At 40.8% G+C, this 26,123-nt stretch overlaps 3 protein-coding genes across 3 annotated transcripts; all 3 read right to left on the reverse strand.

Annotated features, from left to right (window-relative positions):
- Positions 1–6,646: 6,646 nt before the first annotated feature.
- Positions 6,647–12,345, reverse strand: LOC137595614 (odorant receptor 131-2-like). The gene is made up of 6 exons (XM_068315828.1): positions 12,207–12,345; positions 10,171–10,314; positions 9,171–9,325; positions 7,811–8,558; positions 6,835–6,932; positions 6,647–6,661 (listed from the first exon to the last, which is right to left on the reverse strand). The coding sequence occupies exons 1-6, from the start codon at positions 12,343–12,345 to the stop codon at positions 6,647–6,649; spliced, it is 1,299 nt and encodes a 432-aa protein (XP_068171929.1).
- Positions 12,346–13,651: 1,306 nt separating this feature from the next.
- On the reverse strand, positions 13,652–16,488 carry LOC137595615 (odorant receptor 131-2-like). Its single transcript, XM_068315829.1, has 5 exons — positions 16,422–16,488; positions 16,299–16,350; positions 16,108–16,163; positions 14,921–15,075; positions 13,652–14,461 (listed from the first exon to the last, which is right to left on the reverse strand). The coding sequence occupies exons 1-5, from the start codon at positions 16,486–16,488 to the stop codon at positions 13,652–13,654; spliced, it is 1,140 nt and encodes a 379-aa protein (XP_068171930.1).
- Positions 16,489–18,011: 1,523 nt separating this feature from the next.
- On the reverse strand, positions 18,012–19,433 carry LOC137595616 (odorant receptor 131-2-like). Its single transcript, XM_068315830.1, has 2 exons — positions 19,287–19,433; positions 18,012–18,824 (listed from the first exon to the last, which is right to left on the reverse strand). The coding sequence occupies exons 1-2, from the start codon at positions 19,431–19,433 to the stop codon at positions 18,012–18,014; spliced, it is 960 nt and encodes a 319-aa protein (XP_068171931.1).
- Between the last annotated feature and the right edge of the window lie 6,690 nt (positions 19,434–26,123).

Genomic DNA, 26,123 nt, shown 5'->3' on the forward strand with positions numbered 1-26,123 from the left:
CAAACCCATAATATCCACCACGGAGCCAACTTTGTTCACATGAGCGCTACCATCTTCGAAAGTATATACAATGGTCTTTTTTGCCTGTTTATCCACCATGTTCCACTCAATGGTGAGGGTGCTCCAGTCCACCCACTTGGACAGTCTGTCAAACAGGCAGCTGAGAGTCACATTGGAACCCATCAGGACACTCAGCTTGTTGGTTGTGTCAACCAAGGAACCTGAGAACACAAGACATTAGCGGAAGACAACTCAGCACATAAACTAGACCATAAACAGTGCAAAAGACAAACATAACTTTCCCTTGAACTTTGAAACACAAAAAGACAAAACAGTTTTACCTTCAGAGTGCAAAATAGCCAAGACTTGACAGATAACTATCATAGGTAGGGGCTTCATTGGGTTCAGATGTCACATCGTCAATCCATGACAGAGTGAATGTAAATTGACACATTTCAGCCATTCAATAAAAAAGGATCATGTGACATTGTGTAACTGATCAGTGGCGGGTGATCATTCACCCGGCTGCTCTTCCCTTGTGAATTGTATTTTGTACTGCGCCACCGCCTGGAATTTGACCTGGGGCTGAAAGCTGGTAGTTGCCACTCAAGTGGTAGACTCATATCAAGGATCTCTCGTATGCTGCAAGGTCAGAAATCAATAAAAAATGTTTGCACAATATTGATATCTATTTGGATAATTCACATTGATCATTTACAACATGGGCCCACTTGGTGGCAAAGCACTTATAGTTCGTTAATTCATTCATCCTCTTGGAAATGAGACTCGTAGGGATTAAAAACCCTAGCCCTAGGGTTATGGTTTGGAAAGAGGGTAGGGTTGGGTGAAGGCTAAAAATTGGGTTTGGGGATAGAATCAGGGGTTAGGTTTAGAGGTAAGATCTTAAGCCCGAGGCCGAGTCTAAACCCGACCCGGCCCAAAATTCGGGCTTTAATACCCGCGGACTCAGGTCGGGTCGGATTTTTTAGGCCCGATCTTACCTCTAGTTAGGTTTAGGATTTGAGTTTGGGAGTAGGATTAGGGTTAGGGCTGGGATTAGAGTTACAGTAAAGGTTGAGGTTAGGGGGTTCCGGTTAGGTGTAATTACAATGGGTTAGGATTACAGTTAGGGTTCAGGGTTGGGCTTAGGGTTAGGGTTGTTATTCGGGTCACAGTTAGGGCTGGGGTTAATAGTCTGGTTATGGTTAGGGCTGGGGTTAATAGTCTGGTTATGGTTAGGGCTGGGGTTAATAGTCTGGTTATGGTTAGGGCTGGGGTTAATAGTCTGGTTATGGTTAGGGCTGGGGTTAATAGTCTGGTTATGGTTAGGGCTGGGGTTGGGGTTTCGAGTAAGGGCTAGGATTCAGGTTCAAATATTAAGGTTAGGAAGTTAAATTTAGGGTTTAGGGGTCATAAATAAGTATATAACTAATTTTATTCTATCTATTTTTAATGTTCTCCTGCATTAACATCTCCTGTCATTTCAGAGTCTTTTCCACCTCCCTGTACTCAATCAGTTCATTCCCTTCACCTGTGTTGCCTCAGTCACCTGCATCCCATCACTCAATCAATCTCCACCCTACAAATGCTTCACTCAGCCCTCAGTTCTGGTCTGCCTGAATGTCTGGTACTGATTCTGGCTGATCCCTCGGCTCTGATTTCAGAATATACTGAAGAAGTATAATTTATTTATTCCCTAGGGGAAATTTTTATTTTTCATTCATATGCATGTACAGGCCCCTGAAACCAACATGCACACAAGCAGCCTTTAGGCATGCAAAGTATATACAATTGAAGGCAGAGTGACGGGCAGATCCTTTGTGGTGCGCCCCAGTTGAGCAGCTTGTTCCAGCTCACTCACAACTTCCGGTCCCAGTCCAAGACTTTATGGACCGATGTCCTGCTGCCCCACTAATGCGCCTGCTTTTAGACACAATAAAAATCACATGTAACCCTGCTTTCTGGAGCTAGTGTTCTGCTGGGGTCGTAGGGTCAAATAAATAGTGATGTCCAAAGGAGGTTTCATGGGGCTTCGAACCCTTTGAGAGAATTGAGTTAAAAACTGGTTCATGACTCAAACTTCATTCATTGAGAATGTGGGCGTCCTCTGGTGGCGGGGTGTCTGTACTGCAGCCACACAACCATTGATGAGCCCAGAAATCAGTGCTTTGACCTTTCCTGTATTGTATACCTGTTTGGATAAAACTGAATGTAACTTAATATGTTAGTCCTTGCTTGCTATATTGTAGCCACTCATTATAGGAAATTGATTTATGATCATTGATCCTTGCAGAATTCAATAAAGCAATAAGAGTAATATAAATATGTATGCAAATAAATGTAATATAAATGTTTCTGTGCATGTGTTATATAGGTGGATTAGGGCCACTGGGGGGAAAAATAAAAAAAGTTCAGATTGAGCAAAAAGAGTAAGACTAATTGTTAAAATACTGATGGCTTTTTATTTCAAGTAAACACATAATTTATCAATCAACCATATCCAGACAGGTTCATGTCCATTGCAGAGGATTAATTAAGATTAAGTTAACTGTTAATTTTGATGGACTCATAATACAAAGACAGAATACAACAAGATGTTTGTGTAAACTACCATACACTAACATATTCATGAATTACAAAGAGAAATAGAAAAACTACTTGATTAAAATTGATCACATCATTAAAGAAATAAAATTGTTTTGTGGATAATGTTAAGATCTGTGGAAAGACGTAACAATTACAGTTTACACTTAACCCACTTAGATGGGAAATATTCAGCAGTTGATTTTCGTATTGTTGCATTCACACAACATGTTTCTGTTCAGGTACTTCCTGAAAGTCTCATCTCGTACGCCGTAGATGATTGGACTAATGGATCTCGGCAGGATGTGAACGATAATATAGAAAGCAAACATGGAGTCGACATAATTGAGCAGGAACCATTGCTGGACAACCTCCAGTAACTGTGGAGCGACATATGTGGCCATACACAACAAGACCTGGAAACCATGGAGGATGATGGTGTTTCTGGCCTTCTTACTGTCTTTGCTAGCGGCTCTTGCAGTGAACAGAATTCTGAAGTACGTGTAGAAGATAGTGAACCAAACAATGACTAGAAACACAGAGTGAATGATGTACCTCTTCTTCACAAGGGCAGGGTTTGAGAAGAGGCTTGTTTTGTTGCAAAACATTTTGGAATTGAAGAAGTCCAGAGGCCGCGTTGCCAATATGACAAACAGATCAGGAAGAACCACAGACATGCTCGTCACCCATATCAGACCAATCAGCATCAATGTTTTCTTGATGGTGCAGATCCTGCTGTGGCGTAGAGGTAAGCAGATGGCGACGTAGCACTCTATCGCCATGCACGCCACATTCAGAGGAGTGTTCTCTGTGGCAAAACGAGTGATCAGGATGATGATGCAGCAGATATAGAGCTTGATTTTTTGGATGGTGTAGCTGATGACGAAGAGGATGACGGTCAGCATCACATGGATCATGTCATTAAGAACAAGATGGATGAAGAGTATATATCGTGGATTCAGGTAGAAGATCTGTGGATATAAAGAAAAGTGCAGTTTATTATTGTCCTGCCTGTGTTGTACTGCCTGTTGTACTGCCTGTGTTGTACTGCCTGTTGTACTGCCTGTTTACCGTGGGTCAGAGAGGACTGCAATTTCATCTGTGCTGTATGTCGTGCATATATGGTACACTTGACAATAAATCTGGCTTTGACTTGAACGGCCAATTAACTTTTAAAGTTTTTAGAGGTGGGAGGAAGCCGGTGAACCCGGAGAAAACCCACGCAAACACGGGGAGAACATGCAAACTCTGCACAGAGCGGGAATCTAACTCAAAACCGCCTTGCTGTGCGGCGACAGTGCTACCCATTGCGCCACCATGCCGCCCTATTTTCAAATCAGTTCAGATTTATTCTTTATCATGGTAAAAATTTCCTAAATCCTAGCTGCCTATTAGCCTACAGTTAGCTAATGTCTGCTAGCACCAAGTTGTTTCAGCACACTGAGCTGATGTTAGCACGTCATCCAGATGTTCATTATTTGTAGTAACACAACACTAAAGAAGAATCAGACCTGGTGTTTGCTGAAGACATGAATGAAGCTAGAATTGATGCAGGTGATTGAGACTCCAAGAAGCACAACCAGAAGATTCTTGGACAAAACTTTGGAAAAAGGTTCTGGAGACCGACCAGGAAAGTTGGGAATGGCGGTGGTGTTCATGTCTGCAGCATACAGCACAAGAAAATACATAAATTAAAAAAATTGGTAGCAATAGATCTGAATATCACTGAACACAAAACAAAACTGTATGTTAGAAGGATTTAAAAACAACAATAGTAAGACATGATTAAATAAACAATGAATAAAACATAAAACTATAAATATGTATTGATAATATATTTGTATTTGTAATATGTGTGTATACATATATATAAATATATATATATATACACACACACACATACAGTATATATATAATATATATATTATAGATATATCATATTATATATATATATATAAAATATAATATATATTGCATGATGTTGATAGAACATTCAGCAGTTACAATAATAACTATCAAACCTGCATATAGACATAGACGTGTTAATTATATTTAATTCTCTTTTCATCTGTCATTTTAATTTTATGTTAATTCATATCCTTAGGCTTGTTTGAACAGAGAATAAAAAAAGAATAAAAGGATAAAAGAAAAATAAGGGTAACAACTTCCTCATATCCAAAAACCAACGACAGAAGATCAGAAAACTCCTGAAAGAAACCAGTTTAGGCAGCCAAAATATTAAGTGGGGGGGGGGGGAAATGTCACAAATACTTAAACTGGACAACAACAGGATCATGTGACTGAATATATACTAATGATAATTGAGTGATAGTGAATACACGATGCTTATTTAAGTAATATGTAAAAAATAAAATTTTAAGAAAACAAAGACAAATCTTTTCCTCACTGGTAAAGAACTCACCTCAGACGGACGATCAGAGCACAGGTCTGAAAGGTAAAGGACACATGTCATTGGTGAGCAGACACCTGAAACTGAACTGGAGATTAATGTGAAATAAGACTCTAATCCACCTTTAGATTATAGTTTGAACTCCAACAATGTAGAGACAGAGAACTGCATTCCTACGTTTCAACAAAGGAACAGAAAACATTCTCCAGCTTAGAGACGTCCAGCCATCGTTGGGACACAGGTGAGGAACACGTATGACAAACAGAAGCTCGTGTAGCGTGAAGTCTGTGCAGGTATGACAGGAGGCGGTACTCACCTGACTACAGTGTTCCACATCAGGGTAGGGGACGTCTCTTTATACCCCTGAGCTGAGAACATCACCAATCAGAGGACAGTCTGTGTCCCCAGGAGTTCATCATCAGTCATTCAGTGACATCACTTCATGTGATGTCATCAAGAGGAGGCAGCTGATACTGGGACTCTGATCTCTCAGTACCAACATTTAGTGGGTCACAAACACAAACTTCACAAAATGACAAAGATGGAACACGTTGGATCATGGTCTTTCTTTACTCTGTTTTATCGATATGGTCAGCTTTGAGCCATCGTTGCTGTTACGACAATCCATTTAACCCATTTTTCTTGACATTGTTTTTCCTGAGTCTTTTTATTTTGGGTCTTTCTTTTACAAGATGTCTTGCGTTGGAGGCTCTCGCAACACAGAATGTGTTGGGTCATTGCATATAGCTCAAGGCACAGTAGATGGCTTTAGGAGCAGCTTACAATGTAAGCTGATGTAAGCTAACTCAAACTCTCACTGACTCTCTGCAACATTAAAATGACAAGAAGAAAAGGGAAAGCAGAGTATGAATCCAAAAATATGAAGGATAGTCTCAACTGGATCTTCTTCTCTATTGAAAAGTTAAGGGATGACCTCAAAGAAGAGTATTAAGAAAAGTTGGAAAAAAGTTGGAAGAAAACTTAAAACTGGTGCTAGACACCATGGAAGAAATGTGGAACAAAATGAAGAAAATGCGGAACGATATGTAAGAAAAAGACTGGTGCATTGTGGTCTTGGAACAAGGGCAACTGAGAATGGATTATTTGGAGCAAAGTGTTCGTATAAATGATGTGATCATCACTGGTGTCGAAATCAAGCCGCGGAATTACACACATGCTGTGGCCAGAGGAGAGGGAACTGAGCACAGCGCCAACACCGAGACTGTGGAGCAGCAGGTTAGTTCTCAACTGAGGGATCTGCAGATAACTATAGATCCGGACCAGATTGAGACATGTTACCCATTACCATCTGGAGGTAGGAGTTCACCTGCAGCGTTGATAAAAGTCTAATTGTAAACACAATATTGCTCTTCTGAAACAAGGCTTCAAACTGAAAGAAAAAAATGTCTACGTTAATGAGAATCTCACTAAAAGGAAGAATGATATCGTTAAAAGTTCTCGACAACTGAAGAAGAATGGACTGATCGACAACACCTGGACGAACAACTGCAGGATCTTCATCCAAACAAGGAGACTTTCTCTGGAGCAGATGACAACAACGATGACCAGGACTGAAAAAGAGTTGGTGAAATACGGGCAATAAAGATGAACAAGAGTTGTTATTCCACCAAAGACCTGTACAACAGAGTCACTTTAATAGTGGGAGCTCTACACCAATTTTGGACACATCAAGGATTACACATGATGTAAACCATGAGTTAATTTAGCATAAGACAAAAACAATTTACTAAAAAGAGAAGGTTTACCATCTAGATTCTACCAAACATCATCGCAAGAGTGCGTATCAATGGAAGTCCAGGAATTAACATCAGATGGAGTACCAAAACGGAAGTGATCTGAAAGAGAATCAACAAGGAAGCATGGCTACTGCTGAGAGTCATCAGAAGCTTACAGGCTTCAGAGTAATCAGCCCAGAAGCCTGCGCAGAAAGTGGAAGGGACAGAAAAAACAACCAGAGTGGTTGTACACCACTGCAAACCCAACCTGAGCACAACCAGAAGAAGGATCACTAGAAGAAGACCCATCTACATAAAGTCATAATTAGTTAAAAGTTTGAAAGACAAAGCAGGATGTGGAGAACAAATAAAGTGGAGCCATATGACAATGGGTTCCCCATCTTCAGGGAGTGGGTGTAGGGGGTGAATTTTCGTTTCATGTTGAGAATTATAGGCAAATTCAATTATACCTAAACTTCAGGATCTGAAACGGAGTCTGGGTCCTGTCGAGAGTCTCTTCCTCATGAGGGAGTTTTTAACCACCACTCCGGATGGTTTTGTTGGGGTACTTATCCTGTTAAAGTGCTTAGAAAGGTCTCACAGTGAAGTGCTAGTAGAGGTTCAGTTAGGGCAAGATGTTTAAACGCTGATTAGGATCTCACAGGTAGTTAGTGCAGGGATGTGAATATAGGAGAAAAGTTTATCCCTGAATTTACAATGAGATTATTTGATGGAAAAATGTGAGCGAAAAGTCAGTTTGAACAAAAAGTCAGAGACTTCAGTGTTAAAATACTGATGCTTCCTGGTTTTATTTCAGACAAACAGTTTGAGTAAACCATGTCCAGACAGGTTCATGAACAATAAATATGATGACAACAGCAGTAAACTACCTTTTAAATTGATCACATCATTAAAATGAATGAAAATGTTGGGGATATTAACGTCTGTGTAAACTTGTAACAGGTGAGAGTTTAAACATAACCCTCTGCGATGTGAGACATTTCCATCCATGAGGGTTATTTTTGTAAAACTGCTTTTGCACATGTTATTTTTCGCTTCTTTTTTGTAAAGCTGCATTTACACAACATGTTCTTCTTCAGGTACTTCCTGAAGGTCTCATCTCGTACGCCGTAGATGATTGGACTGATGGATCGTGGCAGTACGTGCACGATAATATAGAAAGCAAAAAGAGAATCTAAGTAATTTAACAGAAACCATCGCTGGACAACATCCAATAAATGTGGCCCGACATATGTGGTCATACACAACAAGACCTGGAAACCATGGAGGATGATGGTGTTTCTGGCCTTCTTACTGTCTTTACTAGCGGCTCTTGCAGTGAACAGAATTCTGAAGTACGTGTAAAAGATAGTGAACCAAACAATGACTAGAAACAAAGAGTGAATGATGTACTTTTTCTTGATGAGGACAGGGCTTGGGAAGACAATTTCCATATTGCAAGCAAATTGGGAATGGAAGAAGTCCAGAGGCTGCATTGCCAAGGTGACAAACAGATCAGGAAGAACCACAGACAAGCTCGTCACCCATATCAGACCAATGAGAATAAAAGTTTTCTTGATGGTGCAGATCCCGCTGTGGCGTAGAGGTAAGCAGACGGCGATGTAGCACTCTATGGCCATGCACGCCACATTCAGAGGAGTGTTCTCTGTGGCAAAACGAATGATCAGGATGATGATACAGCAGATGGAGAAATTGATTTTGTAGAGGGTGTAGCTGATGACGAAGAGGATGACGGTCAGCATCACATGGATCATGTCGTTAAGAACCAGGTGGATGAAGAGTATATATCGTGGATTCAGGTACAAGGTCTGTGGATCCAAAGAGCAAAAAAAGTATTTTTTGTTCACATCTGTAAAGATTTTTTTTTTCATGCTAACACTTTCCACTTCCTGGCTTGTCACTACTAGTACATGTGGGGTTAAATCAGATCATGTTTAGAAACTGATCATGTCAACGAATCCTGTAAGAACTAACATGGAGCTGAAGTTAGATAATGTCAGGTAAAAAACATGTTCAAACATCATGAGTTAGTTTTGACTAATGACGTGTTGTGACTATCAAAACCCAAATTTAGTCACTGAGAGGATCGAGAGCGGGGCTCTGTCCGACACGTCGCGTTCAAGGATGAAACATGAGCCATTAATGCAGTAGTTGTTTGATTTACCATTTCCATAAAGAACATACATTCAGTGCAGATGAACGATGACTGTGCCACACCCACTAACCCAAGTGAAAACACAGGAAGTAAATCCTTGCTTCTACAACATGTATCACCATGTTCTTTCAGAAACTTCACTTGGATTAGCAAATACCAGCTTGTACCATAGTGCAGAACCATTGAGAGTTTAGGTGTTGTTTCATGATGTCAGCTCATCATCCATATGTTCATTATTTATGGTAACACTAAAAATTAATCACACCTGATGTTTGCTGAAGGCATGAAGGAAGCTTGCACCAATGCAGGTGATTGAGACTCCAAGAAGAACAACCACAAGATTCTTGGTCAAAGCTTTGGACAAAGGGTCTGGAGACCGACTAGGGAATTTGGGAATGGCAGTGGTGTTCATGTCTGCAGCTAAAACACAAGAAAATACAGATATTGGTAATAAAAGATATAAATATCACTCGGAACACACAACAAAAATGTATATTATAGTAAATTAAAAGCAGCGGTAATGAGATATGATTAAATAAACAATGAGTTGAAACATAAGGCTGTGTGTGTGTATCATTATATATACAGTATATATATATATATATATATATATATATATATAATCACATATGTATATCAATCAGGCATATAGATATAGATCTGTCAAGGACATTTTCATTGTCTTTCTTTAATTGTTTCATTTACTTAATTATCTTTAGGTTTATCTGATCTGTGTTTTTGAAGGACTGTAAGAGTTTAATAATAAACCCAGGAAATGAAATCCCTCATATCCAGAGACAATAGGAAACATAAGATCAGAACACTCCTAAAGGAAACCAGTGTTAGGTAGCCAAAATATTAAAGTACTCAGAAGTGGGCCTCATTTGTTTAACAGAAAACCCTTTCAGGAAGAAAAACCCTTTAAAATAATGATAAAATCACCTCTACGCCAACTGTTGATTTGAGTCAAGGTAAAATAACAATGCTTATTTAAAATAATATGTAAAAAAATTTTTTCTAAATAATAAATCTTTTCCTCACAGGTAAAGAAGAACTCACCTCAGACGTACAATCAGAGCACAGGTATTGGACACATTTCATTGGTGAGCAGACACATGAAACTTAACAGGAGATTAATGTGAATTAAGACACTAATTCACCTTTAGATTGAAGCAATTTGAACTCCAACAATGTGGACATGGAAAACTGCATTCTACATTTCCTCTAAAGTACAGAAAACATTCTCCAGCTTAGAGACGTCCAACCATCGTTGGGACACAGGTGAGGAACACGTATGACAAACAGAAGCTCGTGTAGCGTGAAGTCTGTGCAGGTATGACAGGAGGCGGTACTCACCTGACTACAGTGTTCCACATCAGGGTGTGGGGACGTCTTTTTATACCCCTGTGCTGAGCACATCACCAATTAGAGGACAGTCTGTGTCCCCAGGAGTTCATTGTCGTCATTCAGTGACATCACTTCATGTGATGTCATCAAGATGAGGAAGCTGATGCTGGGACCCGGATATATTCGTACCAACACCCAGTGGGTCACATTTCAGTGAGATTTTATATTTAGTGAGAAAATGACCCTTGACCTGCCTCCCCAAGATAACAGTGAGCACTGCAGTAAAACATATGCCCCGTATTGTAAAGACAAACAAAACCAACCTCTTACTTCAGGTAATGGTGTATTTTGTAGATAATCTAATTAAAATAGATTATGATCAGTATTTGAGACCTGCCATCAAATACACAATAAAGAGATCCACTCATTCATATTTGTTTGACTTTTTTTTTATTGTAACAGTAAAGTAGTAATAAATAAAAATTTAAAGGAAAAAAACCCACAAACTTCATAAAAAGACAAAGATGGAGCACTTTGGATTATGGTCTTTCTTTACTCTGTTTTATCGATATGGTCAGCTTTGAGCCGTCGTTGCTGTGACGACAATCCATTTCACCCATTTTTCTTGACATTTTTCTTCCTGAGTCTTTATATCATGTCTTTATTTTACAATTTTCAACCAGATGTCTTGTGTTGGAGGGTCTTGCTTATGGAATGTCTATGGTTGGACTACACATATACACAGATGTCACCTCGACAGTCAGTGAAGCCCTGTGTCAGTGTAGAGCAACTAATGCTCAGAGGTACAATCAACAGAATGTGTTGGGTCATTGCATGACTCTCACTGACTCTCTGCAACATTAAAATGACATGAAGAAAAGGGAAAGCAGAGGTGTATGAAAGCAAAAATATGAAGGATAGTCTAGTCTAATACTTAGGGTCAACAGTCCAGAGCAATGGAGAGTGTGGAAAAGAGGTGAAGAAGCGTGTCCAGGCAGGATGGAACGGGTGGAGGAAAGTGTCAGGTGTGATGTGTGATAGAAGAGTTTCAGCTAAAATGAAAGGAAAGGTGTACAAAACTGTGGTGAGACCAGCGATGTTGTTTGGTCTAGAGACAGTGTCACTGAGGAAAAGACAGGAGACAGAGCTGGAGGTAGCAGAGATGAAGATGCTGAGGTTCTCTCTGGGAGTGACCAGGATGGATAGGATCAGGAATGAGTACATCAGATGTTAGAGGTTCTGGAGATAAAGTCAGAGAGGCCAGACTGAGATGGTGTGGACATGTCCAGAGGAGAGAGAGTGAATATATTGGTAGAAGGATGCTGAGTTCTGAACTGCCAGGCAGGAGGCCTAGAGGAAGACCAAAGAGGAGGTTTATGGATGTAGTGAAAGAGGACATGAAGGTAGTTGGTGTGAGAGAAGAGGATGAGAAGACAGGGTTAGTTAGAGGCAATTGATTTGCTGTGGTGACCCCTGAAGGGAAAAGCCGAAAGGAAGAGAAGTATAGACTGGATCTTCTCTTGTAATGAAAAGTTAAGGTGTGACCTCAAAGAGGAGTTTTTCTAAAGAAAAGTTGGAAAAAAGTTGGAAGACAAGTTAAAACTGGTGCTAGACGCCATGGAAGAAATGAGGAACAAAATAAAGAAAATGTGGAAAAATATGGAAAAAAAAAGACCGGCGCATTGTTGTCTTGGAACAAGGGCAACTAAATTGATTATGTGGAGCAAAGCATTTGTATGAACGATATGATTATCACTGGCATCAAAATCAAGCCAGGAATTACGCACACGCCGTGGCCAGAGGAGAGGAAACAGAGTACAGCGCTAACACCGAGACTGCAGAGCAACACGTGATTTCGCAACTGAGAGATCTGCTGATAACTATAGATCCGGACCAGAGACCTTGTGACCACAGCTACAAGCAGCCAGTCCCCAGTCAGAGCACTACTCAGTACCCCTCCCAGTGACTCCAAGAAGGCCGGGCATTCCGCTCTGCCATTTGGCCCTTAGGCCGAAACAACAGTGAGACACCTGTCCCCAACTCGGAAGGCGCAGGGACACGACCCTCTCGTTCACCGGGGTGAACTCCGACATATGACAGGTGAGCTATGGGGCAACAAACAAGCCCACACCAGACCGCCGCCTGTCACCTTAGACAACACCAGAAAAGTGGAGAGTCCAGCCCTTCTCAAGGGTTCGGGTTCCAGACCCCAAGCTGTGGGTGGAGGTGAGCCCAACTGTATCTAGTCGGTACCTCTCAACCTCCCTCACAACCTTTGGCTCCTTTCCCCGCAGCGAGGTAACATTCCGGATCCCTAGAGATAGACTCTTTGTCTGGGGATCGGGTCGTCGAGCCCCATTCTGACGTCGGCCACCGAATCCACATTGCACCCGTCCACAGCAGGTGGTTTCGCCCACCGGAGGTTGGGCCCATGTCGTCCTTTCGGGCTGAGCTCGACCGGGCCTCGTGACAAAGGCTAATATCCTGCCAGAAGTAGCACTTTATGGCTGTAAATGTTTCTGTAACTTTTCATAGAAAAGACGATACCACCGCCATCTATGTGCTTGACCGGTGGGGAGCAGCTGTAGGAGACAAGAACCTATTTCTTTTCCAGCCAACTTGTCAAGACAGATGGCCCACCGACGGAGTCAGGATCCTGCCCAGAGTCCTCTCCTCATGAGGGAGTTTTTCCCCGCCACTATCGCTTGAACTTGCTCTGGACGGTTTTCTTAGGGTAAGCAATTAGAAATGTCTGACAGTGAATTTCAAGTATAGATTCACTTAGGACAAGATGTTGTAATGCTGATTAGGATCTCAAAGGGAGTGAAAATGGGAGAAATCTGATATATTATCAGATTAAATTACCACATATTCCCAGATCAACAGCAGATGGTTAAGAAGCTTATTGGTGTGGTTTGACAGTCAGGAGCAAAGACTGGCCTTCAAAAAAATGCAGGGGCTACTTTGCTTTTGTATCTGTTGACACAATATGATTTATTTTTGCAGTGTAATATAGGTGAGAAAAGGTTATCCTTGAATTCAGGATGAGATTATTTGATGGAAAAATGTGAGAGCGAGAAAAGTCAGTTTGAATAAAAAATACAGAGACTTGACATTTTAAACACTGATGCTTTCTGTTTTCATTTCAGACAAATAGTTTATAAGTAAATCATGTCCAGACAGGTTCATGAACAATAAATATGATGACAACAGCAGTAAACTACCATTTACATATATATATATATATTTTTAAATTAAAATGAGAAACAATTTGATAAAAATTGATCACATCATTAAAATAAATGAAAATTTTGGGCATATTAACGTCTGTGTAAAACTGTAACAGGTGAGAGTTTAAACATAACCCTCTTGGATGTGAGACATTTCCATCCATGAGGGTTATGTTTTTAAAGCTGCTTTTACACATGTTATCTTTCGTTTCTTTTTTCTATAGCTGCATTTACACATGTTCTTCTTCAAGTACTTCCTGAAGGTCTCATCTCGTACGCCGTAGATGATTGGACTGATGGCTCGCGGCAAGACGTGCACGATAATATAGAATGTAAAAATGGAGTCGAAGTAATTTAACAGAAACCATCCCCTGACAACTTCCAATAAATGTTGCCCAAAATATGTGGTCATACACAACAAGACCTGGAAACCATGGAGGATGATGGTGTTTCTGGCCTTCTTACTGTCTTTGCTAGCGGCTCTGGCAGTGAACAGAATTCTGAAGTACGTGTAGAAGATAGTGAACCAAATTATGACTAGAAAGAACGAATGAATGATGTACTTCTTCTTGATGAGGAAAGGGGTTGGGAAAATATTTTCCATGTTGCAAGCAAACCGAGAATGGAAGAAGTCAAGAGGCTGCGTTGCCAAGGTGACAAACAGATCAGGAAGAACCACAGACATGCTCGTCACCCATATCAGACCAATGAGGATCAAAGTTTTCTTGACGGTGCAGATCTTGCTGTGGCGTAGAGGTAAGCAGACGGCGATGTAGCACTCTATCGCCATGCACGCCACATTCAGAGGAGTGTTCTCTGTGGCAAAACGAGTGATCAGGATGATGATACAGCAGATGGAGAAACTGACTTTGCGGAGGATGTAGCTCATCACTATGAGGATGATGCTCAGAATCACATGGATCATGTCATTAAGAATCAGGTGGATGAAGAGTATATATCGCGGATTCAGGTACAAGATCTGTGGATCCAAAGAGCAAAAAGAGTCTCTTTTTTTTCATATTAAGGATTTATTCTTTTTCATGAGGACAATTTTCACGTCCTGGCCTGTCACCACAAGTACACGTGGGGTTAAATTAGAAAAAATGTTTGGAAACTGATCACGTCAAGTGATGTCTGCTTCATGTTGGAAGAACTAACATGGAGCTAAAGTTAGATAATATCAGTAAAAAAAATCATGTGTTAGCGTTGGCTAATGACATCTATCACCATGTTCTTTCAACATGCTTAGCTAAGATTAGCTAATGTAGACTATCAATATATTGCTTCAACGTTGTGAGGTAATGTTCGCAAATATCAGCTAGTACCATGGTACTAAACCATTGAGAGTTTAGGTTGTCAAATGTCAGCTAGGTGTCGCTTCATGTTAGCTCATCATCCATATGTTCATTATTTACGGGAACACTAAAAAGAATCAGACCTGGTGTTTGCTGAAGGCATGAAGGAAGCTTGCACCAATGTAGGTGATTGAGACTCCAAGAAGAACAACCACAAGATTCTTGATCAAAGCTTTGGACAAAGGGTCTGGAGACCGACTAGGGAATTTGGGAATGGCAGTGGTGTTCATGTCTGCAGCTAAAACACAAGAAAATACAGATATCGGTCATAACAGATATAAATATCACTCTGAACACAAAACAAAATCGTCTATTATAGTAATTTAAAGGCAACAGTAATGAGATATGATTAAATAAACAATGAGTTGAAACATAAAGCCGTGTGTGTGTGTGTGTGTGTGTGTGTGTGTGTGTGTGTGTGTGTGTGTGTGTGTGTGTGTGTGTGTGTGTGTGTGTGTGTGTGTGTGTGTGCGTGTATGTGTATCACATATACATGTATAATTTATATACATGTATATAATATAATCACATATGTATATCAATCAGGCATATAGATCTATCAAGGACATCTTAATTATCTTTCTTAAATCATTTCATTTACTTAATTATCTTTAGGTTTATCTGATCTGCGTTTTTGTAGGACTGTAAGAGTTTAATAATATACTCAGGAAATGAAATCCCTCATATCCAGAGACAATAGAAAACATAAGATCAGAACACTCCTAAAGGAAACCAGTGTTAGGTAGCCAAAATATTAAAGTACTCAGAAGTGGGCCTCATTTGTTTAACAGAAAACCCTCTCAGGAAGAAAAACCCTTTAAAATAATGACAAACTCACCTCTACATCCAACTGCTGATAGGCTGATTAAACCAGGAAGGGTTTTAGTTAGAAGAACCAGGATGTAGCGCCGACCCAGTGATGATTAGAACAGATAGACACAGCATTGGGACAGTAGGGAGCAGCAATAAGTTCATGTTTCACCATGAAATGTCACAAATTTAATCTGGACAAAAGCAGGATGGTGTGACTGAATATGTACTAATGACATTTGAGTTAAGGTAAATCTACAATGTTTATTGAAAATAATATGTAATAAAAAACATTCATCAAAATAGAGGCAAAACTTTTCCTCACTGTTAAAGAAGAACTCACCTCAGACTGACGATCAGAGCACAGGTCTGAAAGGTAAAGGACACATTTCATTGGTGAGCAGACACCTGAAACTGAAGAGGAGATTAATGCGAAATAAGACGCCAATTTTACCTTTACCTTGAAGAACTTTGAACTCCAACAAAGTTGACACGGAGAACTGCATTCCTACATTTCTGCAAGAGTAAAGAAAACATTCTCCAGCTTAGAGACGTCCAGCCATCGTTGGAACACAGGTGAGGAACACGTATGACAAACAGAAGCTCGTGTAGCGTGAAGTCTGTGCAGGTATGACAGGAGGCGGTACTCACCTGACTACAGTGTTCCACATCAGGGTAGGGGACGTCTCTTTATACCCCTGTGCTGAGCACATCACCAATCAGAGGACAGTCTGTGTCCCCAGGAGTTCATCATCAGTCATTCAGTGACATCACCCCATGTGATGTCATCAAGATGAGGCAGCTGATACTGGGACTCTGATCTCTCAGTACCAGCACCCATTGGGTCACATTTCATTGAAATTTTTATATTTAATTTAATTACAAATCTTAGAGATGGGATCAGTTACGTACTGCCAAACACTAATCCGATAGCAGAGGAATCGACCAATTCTGGCAATATCCTGGAGTGTTTTCAGCAAATGGAACACTCCGATTTAAATTCCCTAATTTCCTCTGTTAAACCCATCACCTGTCTACTAGACAAAATTCGAAGTATGTTCCTCAAAGAGGTTTTACCAATAAAAAAAACTATACTATCCATAATTAATCAATCTTTAAAAATAAGTTGTGTACCATAATCTTTAAAAGTGACTGTGATCAAGCCCCTCCTTAAGAAACCAAACCTAAACATTGGCTCTTCTCAAATTACTGGCTGATCTCTAACCTGCTATTTCCATCTAAGATCCTAGAGAATGTAGGGGCCAAACAGCTAAATCACTACCTGTTAGAGAACAAGCTAATAGAGATTTTCAGTCAGGTTTTAGAACAAACTACAGTATGGAGACTGTACTGCTAAAAGTCACAAATTAACTTTTAATAGCGTTTGATAAAGGTCTTCTATCTGCTCTTGTCTTATTAGACCTGATTGCGGCATTCGATACTGTTGACCATAATATTCTTTTACGAAGATTGGAAGAGGAGGTTGGGATTAAAAACTTGGCACTAGACTGGTTTCGGTCATATCTATCCGACCAATTTCATTTTGTCAATGTCACAAATGAATCTTCAGAACGAGGGACTCTCACCCGTGGAGTACCTCGAGGATCTTTTCTGGGGCCAATTCTGTGCAATTTATACTGTATACCTGTATGCTACCAATGGTGAGACCAGCAATGTTGAGACCGCCGCCATCTATGCGCTTGAACCTATTTGTTTCCACCCAACTTGTCAAGACAGACGGCCCACCGACAGAGTCAGGATCCTGCCCAGAGTCCTCTCCTCATGAGTTTTTCATCGCCACTGTCGCTTGAACTTGCTCTGGATGGTTTTCTTGGGGGACTGTAAAAGCGATTAGAAATGTCTGACAGTGAATTTCAAGGTTTGACAGTCAGGAGCAAAGACCGACCTTCAAAAAAATGCAGGGGGTACTTTGCTTTTGCATCTGTTGACACAATATGATTTATTTTTGCAATGTATTATAGGTGAAAAAAGGTTATCCTTGAATTTATGACGAGATTATTTGATGGAAAAACGTGAGAGCAAGAAAAGTGAGTTTTAATAAACATACAGAGACCTGACTGTTAAAATACTGATGCTTCCTGTTTTTATTTCAGACAAATAGTTTATAAGTAAATCATGTCCAGACAGGTTCATGAACAATAAATATGATGACAACAGCAGTAAACTACCATTTACATATATAAAAAAAGAGTAAATAATTAAATTGAGAAACAATTTGATAAAAATTGATCACATCATTAAAATAAATGAAAATGTTGGGGATATTAACGTCTGTGTAAAACTGTAACAGGTGAGAGTTTAAACATAACCCTCTTGGATATGAGACATTTCCATCCATGAGGGTTATGTTTTTAAAGCTACTTTTGCACATGTTATTTTTCGTTTCTTTTTTCTATAGCTGCATTTACACAACATGTTTTTCAACAAGTACTTCCTGAAGGTTTCATCTCGTACGCCGTAGATGATTGGACTGATGGATCGCGGCAAGACGTGCACGATAATATAGAAAGTAAATATGGAGTCTAAGTAATTTAACAGAAACCATCGCTGGACAACATCCAATAAATGTTGCCCAAAATATGTGGTCATACACAACAAGACCTGGAAACCATGGAGGATGATGGTGTTTCTGGCCTTCTTACTGTCTTTGCTAGCGGCTCTGGCAGTGAACAGAATTCTGAAGTACGTGTAAAAGATAGTGAACCAAACTATGACTAGAAAGAGCGAATGAATGATGTACTTCTTCTTGATGAGGACGGGGATTGGGAATACAACTTCACTGTTGCAAGTAAACTGGGAATGAAAAAACTCCATAGGCTGTGTTTCCAAGGTGACAACCAGGTCAGGAAGAACCACAGACATGCCCGTCACCCATATCAAACCAATGAGACTCAAAGTCTTCTTGATGGTGCAGATCCTGCTGTGGCGTAGAGGTAAGCATATGGCGATGTAGCACTCTATCGCCATGCACGCCACATTCAGAGGAGTGTTCTCTGTGGCAAAACGAATGAACAGGACAAAGATGCAGCAGATGGAGAAACTGACTTTGTGGAGGATGTAGTTCATCACAAAGAGGATGACGGTCAGCATCACATGGATCATGTCATTAAGAATCAGGTGGATGAAGAGTATATATCGTGGATTCAGGTACAAGATCTATGGATCCAAAGAGCAAAAATAGTCTTTCTTTTTTTTCCATATTAAGGATTTATTCTTTTTCATGAGGACAATTTTCACGTCCTGGCCTGTCACCACAAGTACACGTGGGGTTAAATTAGAAAAAATGTTTGGAAACTGATCACGTCAAGTGATGTCTGCTTCATGTTGGAAGAACTAACATGGAGCTAAAGTTAGATAATATCAGTAAAAAACATCATGTGTTAGCGTTGGCTAATGACATCTATCACCATGTTCTTTCAACATGCTTAACTAAGATTAGCTAATGTAGGCTATCAATATATTGCTTCAACATTGTGAGGTAATGTTCGCAAATATCAGCTAGTACCATGGTACTAAACCATTGAGAGTTTAGGTTGTCAAATGTCAGCTAGGTGTCGCTTCATGTTAGCTCATCATCCATATGTTCATTATTTATGGGAACACTAAAAAGAATCAGACCTGGTGTTTGCTGAAGGCATGAAGGAAGCTTGCACCAATGCAGGTGATTGAGACTCCAAGAAGAACAACCAAAAAGTTCTTAATCAAAGCTTTGGACAAAGGGTCTGGAGACCGACTAGGGAATTTGGGAATGGCAGTGGTGTTCATGTCTGCAGCTAAAACACAAGAAAATACAGATATCGGTCATAAAAGATATAAATATCACTCTGAACACAAAACAAAACCGTATATTATAGTAATTTAAAAGAAACAGTAATGAGATATGATTAAATAAACAATGAGTTGAAACATAAAGCCGTGTGTGTGTGAGTGTGTGTGTGTGTGTAATCAGACATGTATATTGATCAAGCATATAGTTCTGTCATGGACATCTTAATTGTCTTTAATTGTGTCATTTACTTAATTATCTGTAGGTTTATTTCATCTGCGTTTTTGAAGGACTGTAAGAGTTTAATAATAAACTCAGGAAACGAAATCCCTCATATCCAGAGACAATAGGAAACATAAGATCAGAACACTCCTAAAGGAAACCAGTGTTAGGTAGCCAAAATATTAAAGTACTCAGAAGTGGGCCTCATTTGTTTAACAGAAAACCCTCTCAGGAAGAAAAACCCTTTAAAATAATGACAACCTCACCTCTACGCCCAACTGCTGATAGGCTGATTAAACCAGGAAGAGTTTTAGTAAGAAGAACCAGGATGTAGCCACGAGCCAGTGATGATTAAGGCAGATGAACTAACAGTGGGACAGTAGGGAGCAGTAATGAGTTCATGTTTCATCATGAAATCATTGCTGTGTCTGAATGTGTACTAATGGCATTTGAGTTAAGGTAAATATACACTGCTTATTTAAAGTAATAAGTGAAAAATAACATCAAAATAGAGACAAAATGTTTTCTCCCTGGTAAAGAACTCACCTCAGACGGACGATCAGAGCACAGGTCTGAAAGGTAAAGGACACATGTCATTGGTGAGCAGACACATGAAACTGAACAGGAGATTAATGTGAATTAAGACACTAATCCACCTTTAGATTGAAGTCATTTGAACTCCAACAATGTGGACATGGAAAACTGCATTCCTACATTTCCTACAAAAGAACAGAAAACATTCTCCAGCTTAGAGACGTCCAGCCATCGTTGGGACACAGGTGAGGAACACGTATGACAAACAGAAGCTCGTGTAGCGTGAAGTCTGTGCAGGTATGACAGGAGGCGGTACTCACCTGACTACAGTGTTCCACATCAGGGTGTGGGGGCGTCTTTTAAAGCCCCTGTGCTGAGCACATGACCAATCAGAGGACAGTTTGTGTCCTCAGGAGATCATCATCGTCTCTCAGTGACATCACCCCATGTGATGTCATCAAGACGAGGAAGCTGATACTGGGACCCAGATATCTCAGTACCAACACCCAGTGGGTCACATTTCAGTGAGATTTTTATATCTATTGGGAAAATGACCCTTGACCTGCCACCCCAAGATAACAGCGAGCATGGCAGGTAATGGTGTATTTTGTAAATAATCTAATTAAAATAGATTATGATCAGTATGTGAGGCCTGCCATGGATTACACAATAAACGGATCCACTCGTTCATATTTTTTTGACTTTTTTTTTATTGTAACAGTAAAGTAATAAATAAAAATTTAAAGGAAAAAACCACAAACTTCATAAAAAGACAAAGATGGAACACTTTGGATTATGGTCTTTCTTTACTCTGTTTTATCGATATGGTCAGCTTTGAGCCGTCGTTGCTGTGACGACAATCCATTTCACCCATTTTTCTTGACATTTTTCTTCCTGAGTCTTTATATCATGTCTTTATTTTACAATTTTCAACCAAATGTCTTTTGTTGTTGCTTATGGAATGTCTATGGTTGGACTACACAAATACACAGATGTAACCTCGACAGTCAGTGAAGCCCTGTGTCAGTGTAGAGCAACTAATGCTCAGAGGTACAATCAACAGAATGTGTTGGGTCATTGCATGACTCTCACTGACTCTCTGCAACATTAAAATGACATGAAGAAAAGGGAAAGCAGAGGTGTATGAAAGCAAAAATATGAAGGATAGTCTAGTCTAATACTTAGGGTCAACAGTCCAGAGCAATGGAGAGTGTGGAAAAGAGGTGAAGAAGCGTGTCCAGGCAGGATGGAACGGGTGGAGGAAAGTGTCAGGTGTGATGTGTGATAGAAGAGTTTCAGCTAAAATGAAAGGAAAGGTGTACAAAACTGTGGTGAGACCAGCGATGTTGTTTGGTCTAGAGACAGTGTCACTGAGGAAAAGACAGGAGAACGAGCTGGAGGTAGCAGAGATGAAGATGCTGAGGTTCTCTCTGGGAGTGACCAGGAAGGATAGGATCAGGAATGAGTCCATCAGAGGGACAGCACATGTTAGAGGTTCTGGAGATAAAGACAGAGAGGCCAGACTGAGATGGTTTGGACATGTCCAGAGGAGAGATAGTGAATATATTGGTAGAAGGATGCTGAGTTCTGAACTACCAGGCAGGAGGCCTAGAGGAAGACCAAAGAGGAGGTTTATGGATGTAGTGAAAGAGGACATGAAGGTAGTTGGTGTGAAAGAAGAGGATGCAAAGGACAGGGCTAGATGGAGGCAATTGATTCGCTTTGAGGAGATCCTCAAAGTATTCTTTCCAGTACCCGACAATATCCTCAGTCGAGGTCAGCAGCTCTCCACCTCGACTGTGAAAAGTGTTGACTATGCAACGCTTTCGCCTCCTGAGGCACCGAATGGTTTGCCAGAATTTCTTCGAGGCTGACCAACAGTCTTCCTCGATGGCATACCCAAACTCCTCCCAGACCTGAGGTTTTGCCTCTGTGACTACTCGAGCTGCAGTACACCTTGTTTGCCTGTACCTGTCAGATGCCTCCAGAGTCCCACAACTCAACAAGATTTGATAGGAATCCTTCTTCAGCTTGACGGCATCGCTTACTTCCGTTGTCCTCCATCGGGCTCGGGGGTTACCGCCATGACAGGCACCAGAGACCTTGTGACCACAGCTACAAGCAGCCACTTCGACCATGGAGGTGGAGAATGTAGTCCACTCGGAGTCAATTTCCTCAGCATCGTGCGGGATCCGGGAGAAGCTCTCCCTGAGACGGGAGTTGAAGACCTCACTGACAGAGGGTTGTGCCAGATGTTCCCAACAGACTCTCAAAACACATTTGGGCCTGCCAAGTCTGTTTGGCCCCCTGCTCTACCAGAGGATCCAGCTCACCACCGGGTGGTGATCGGTTGACAGCTCTGCCCCTCTCTTCACCCGAGTGTCTAACACACACGATCAGAGGTCTGATCATACGACAACAGTCAATCATCGACCTCCGGCCTAGGGTGTCCTGGTGCCATGTGCACTGATGGACATCCCTGTGGCTGAAAAAGGTGTTCGTTATGGACAAACTGTGACTAGCACAGAAGACCAATAACAGAACACCACTCGTGTTCAGATTGGGGAGTACGTTCATCCCAATCACACCTTTCCAGGTCTCACTGTCATTGCCCACGTGAGCGTTGAAGTCCCCAAGAAGAACAATGGAGTCCCCAGTCAGAGTACTATTCAGTACCCCTCCCAGGGACTCCAAGAAGACCGGGTATTCCGCACTGCCATTGTGAGACACCTGTCCCCAACCCGTACGCGACCCTCTCGTTCACCTCTGGACGACATATGACAGGTGAGCTATGGGGCTACAAGCAAGCCCACACCAGACCACCGCCTGTCACCTTGGGCAACACCAGAAAAGTGGAGAGTCCAGCCCCTCTCAAGGGTTTGGGTTCCAGAGCCCAAGCTGTGGGTGGAGGTGAGCCCAACTATATCTAGTCGGTACCTCTCAAGTCGGTACCTTTATACCCCTGTGCTGACTACATCACCAATCAGAGGACAGTCTGTGTCCCTAGGAGTTCATCATCAGTCATTCAGTGACATCACTCCATGTGATGTCATCAAGATCAGGCAGCTGATACCAGGACCAAAACTCAGTGGGTGACATTTTACTGAGATTTTATTTACTCAGAAAATAAAATCAAATTCTGACCTGTTTCTACATTTACAACTTCAGATATGATGGACAGAACAGGTGACGAACAGACAGACATTCATGTCTCACATCTATATTCTATATTATCATCAGAAATTACTTTTGTTCATGATCAGAACCTATTAATGTTTAAATGGTGTCGTCAACAGTGATTTTTTTTCAGGGAGGGTAAATGTGTTTGTGTGCAGGGTTGTGTACTAAAGAAACAAACAGGATGTTTTCATGATGTCTCTTCCTCTACAGGTTTGTTCATGCATCTTAAGTGTGATGTGTTTGACCCGTCTCCACAAGTTCATAGTGAGCACAGCTGTAAAACAGGTGCCCCCTAGTGGAAGGCACAAAAACAGACCTGTTACAATATGTGTTTTGTTTCATATGTATGTGTGAATACTATATTCTGAACTATGTCCCTGACGGCCCCTCATACAGATGTACCCATGAAGTGCTGGTCCAGGTCCAGTGAGGACAAGGGGTTCAAATACTGATTAGGATCTGACAGGGAGTCAGTACAGAGATGTGGCGCTGCAGAGTCCCAAGAGACTTATTGGTGCAGCCTGATAGTCAGGAGCACTCATCAAAATGTGTTTTGGAGGACATTTGGGTCTGCAGAAACACCTAATAAATGATAGTTTACACATAACCCTCCTGGATGTGAAATATTCAGTGGTTGTTTTTCACGAAACTGCATTTACCGAACATGTTCTTCTTCAGGTACTTCCTGAAGGTCTCGTCACGTACGCCATAGATGATGGGACTAATGGATCGCGGCAGGACGTGCACAATTATATAGAAAGCAAATATGGAGTCTCTGTAATTGAGCAGGAAGTGTTGGTCTACGGCATCCAGTAACTGTGGCCCGACATATGTGGTCATACACAACAAGACCTGGAAACCATGGAGGATGATGGTGTTTCTGGCCTTCTTACTGTCTTTACTAGCAGCTCTTGCAGTGAACAGAATTCTGAAGTACGTGTAGAAGATAGTGAACCAAATAATGACTAGAAACACAGAGTGAATGATGTGCTTCTTCTGGACAAGGACAGGGTTTGGGAAGATATTTACTCTTCTGCAAGCAAACTGGAAATGGAAGAAGTCCGGCGGCTGCGTTCCCAAAGTGACAAACAGATCAGGAAGAACCACACACATGCTTGTCAGCCATACTAGACCAATCAGCATCAATGTTTTCTTGATGGTACAGATCCTGCTGTGGCGTAGAGGTAAGCATATGGCGATGTAGCACTCTACCGCCATGCACCCCACATTCAGAGGAGTGTTCTCTGTGGCTAAACGAATAATTACAACAAAGATGCAGCAGATGGAGAACGTGATTTTGTAGAGGTTATAGCTGATGACAAAGAGAATGACGGTCAGCATCACGTAGATCATGTCGTTAAGAACCAGGTGGATGAAGAGTATATATCGTGGATTCAGGTAGAAGATCTGTGGATCCAAACAAAAGAAAGGAGTATATATTCATAGTTAAAAAAAAATTTTTTTTGCTGACAATTTCCACATCCTATCTTGCTGATTACTAGCCTACAGTTAGCTACTGTCAGCTAGCACTATGTTGTTTCAACATTCTAAGCTGATGTTAGCTCAGATTCCAGATATTTAGTTTTTAAGACAACAAAACATGAAAGAAGAATCAGACCTGGTGTTTGCTGAAGACATAAATGAATCTTGCATTGATGCAGGTGATGGAGAGTCCAAGAAGTAGAACCAGAAGATTCTTGGTCAAAATTTTGGGCAAAGGTTCTGGAGACCAACCAGGAAAGTTAGGAATGGCGGTGGTGTTCATGTCCACAACCTACAGCAAAACAAAATACAGATACTGGTAATAATTGATCTAAATATCACTCTGAACACAAACCAAATAGAATATTAGGCCCATTTATTTATGCCTTTAGATGAAGACTAGGTGCACAGATATGAACAACCAAAAGATTGTTCAAAAAAGTTCAAAAGTAATGCTTCAAAAAAATCGTAAAAATGGAAAATAGTAAACTTCCATGTTTGAGCAAGCAAAAACAACATAGACCTATCACAGCGCCAAAAAAAGGACAGCTCTCAGCAGCACATCATCCCTCTTCACTGCCAGAGACAAGACTCCAACAAACAACCTTGGCCAGGGCCTTTGTATCATTTTGATTTACGTCATTTATTTTGGTTAATTACAAGTTTTATTCATTTATTCAGGGTTTTTTTTGGTCCTGTTGTTACAACAGACTTCACACCTTCATCACCTTTGCAACATCAACAACAACATACGAAAAAAAGGGCTGATGGGTAGAAATTTCTCTTATCACAATATGTTTTCAACCAATTCATACACTGGAGTTTGATACTCATTGTGGCACATTGTTGTTTCAATCGTCCGTTCCCTTATCTACTTATCATATAGTCATAACATCTGACATCCAATATTCTGCAATTCCTGATATTCAGGCTTCATCCCTCCTATAATTGACAGCATGATAATGTATTGACTTTTTCGATTCAACAGAAAACTTCCTAAGGCAGACAAACCCTTTAAATGAATGGCCATCTCACCTCCACATCCAACGGCTGATAGGCTGATTAAACCAGGAATTCCGTCAGAAGAACCAGGATGTAGCCATGACCCTGTGATGATAAAAACAGAAAAGCAGCAGTGGGACAGTGGGGGGGAGATGGTATAGGGGGCAAAAAATGAGTTCATATCTCATCATGAATTGTCACAAAACTTTAGACAACACTAAAGACAAAATTATGTAAATGTTTGACATTTTATTCATTCTAAAATGAAC

The sequence above is a fragment of the Antennarius striatus genome, chromosome 5 (assembly GCF_040054535.1).
Source record: "Antennarius striatus isolate MH-2024 chromosome 5, ASM4005453v1, whole genome shotgun sequence".
NCBI classification, from domain to species: Eukaryota; Metazoa; Chordata; class Actinopteri; order Lophiiformes; family Antennariidae; genus Antennarius; species Antennarius striatus.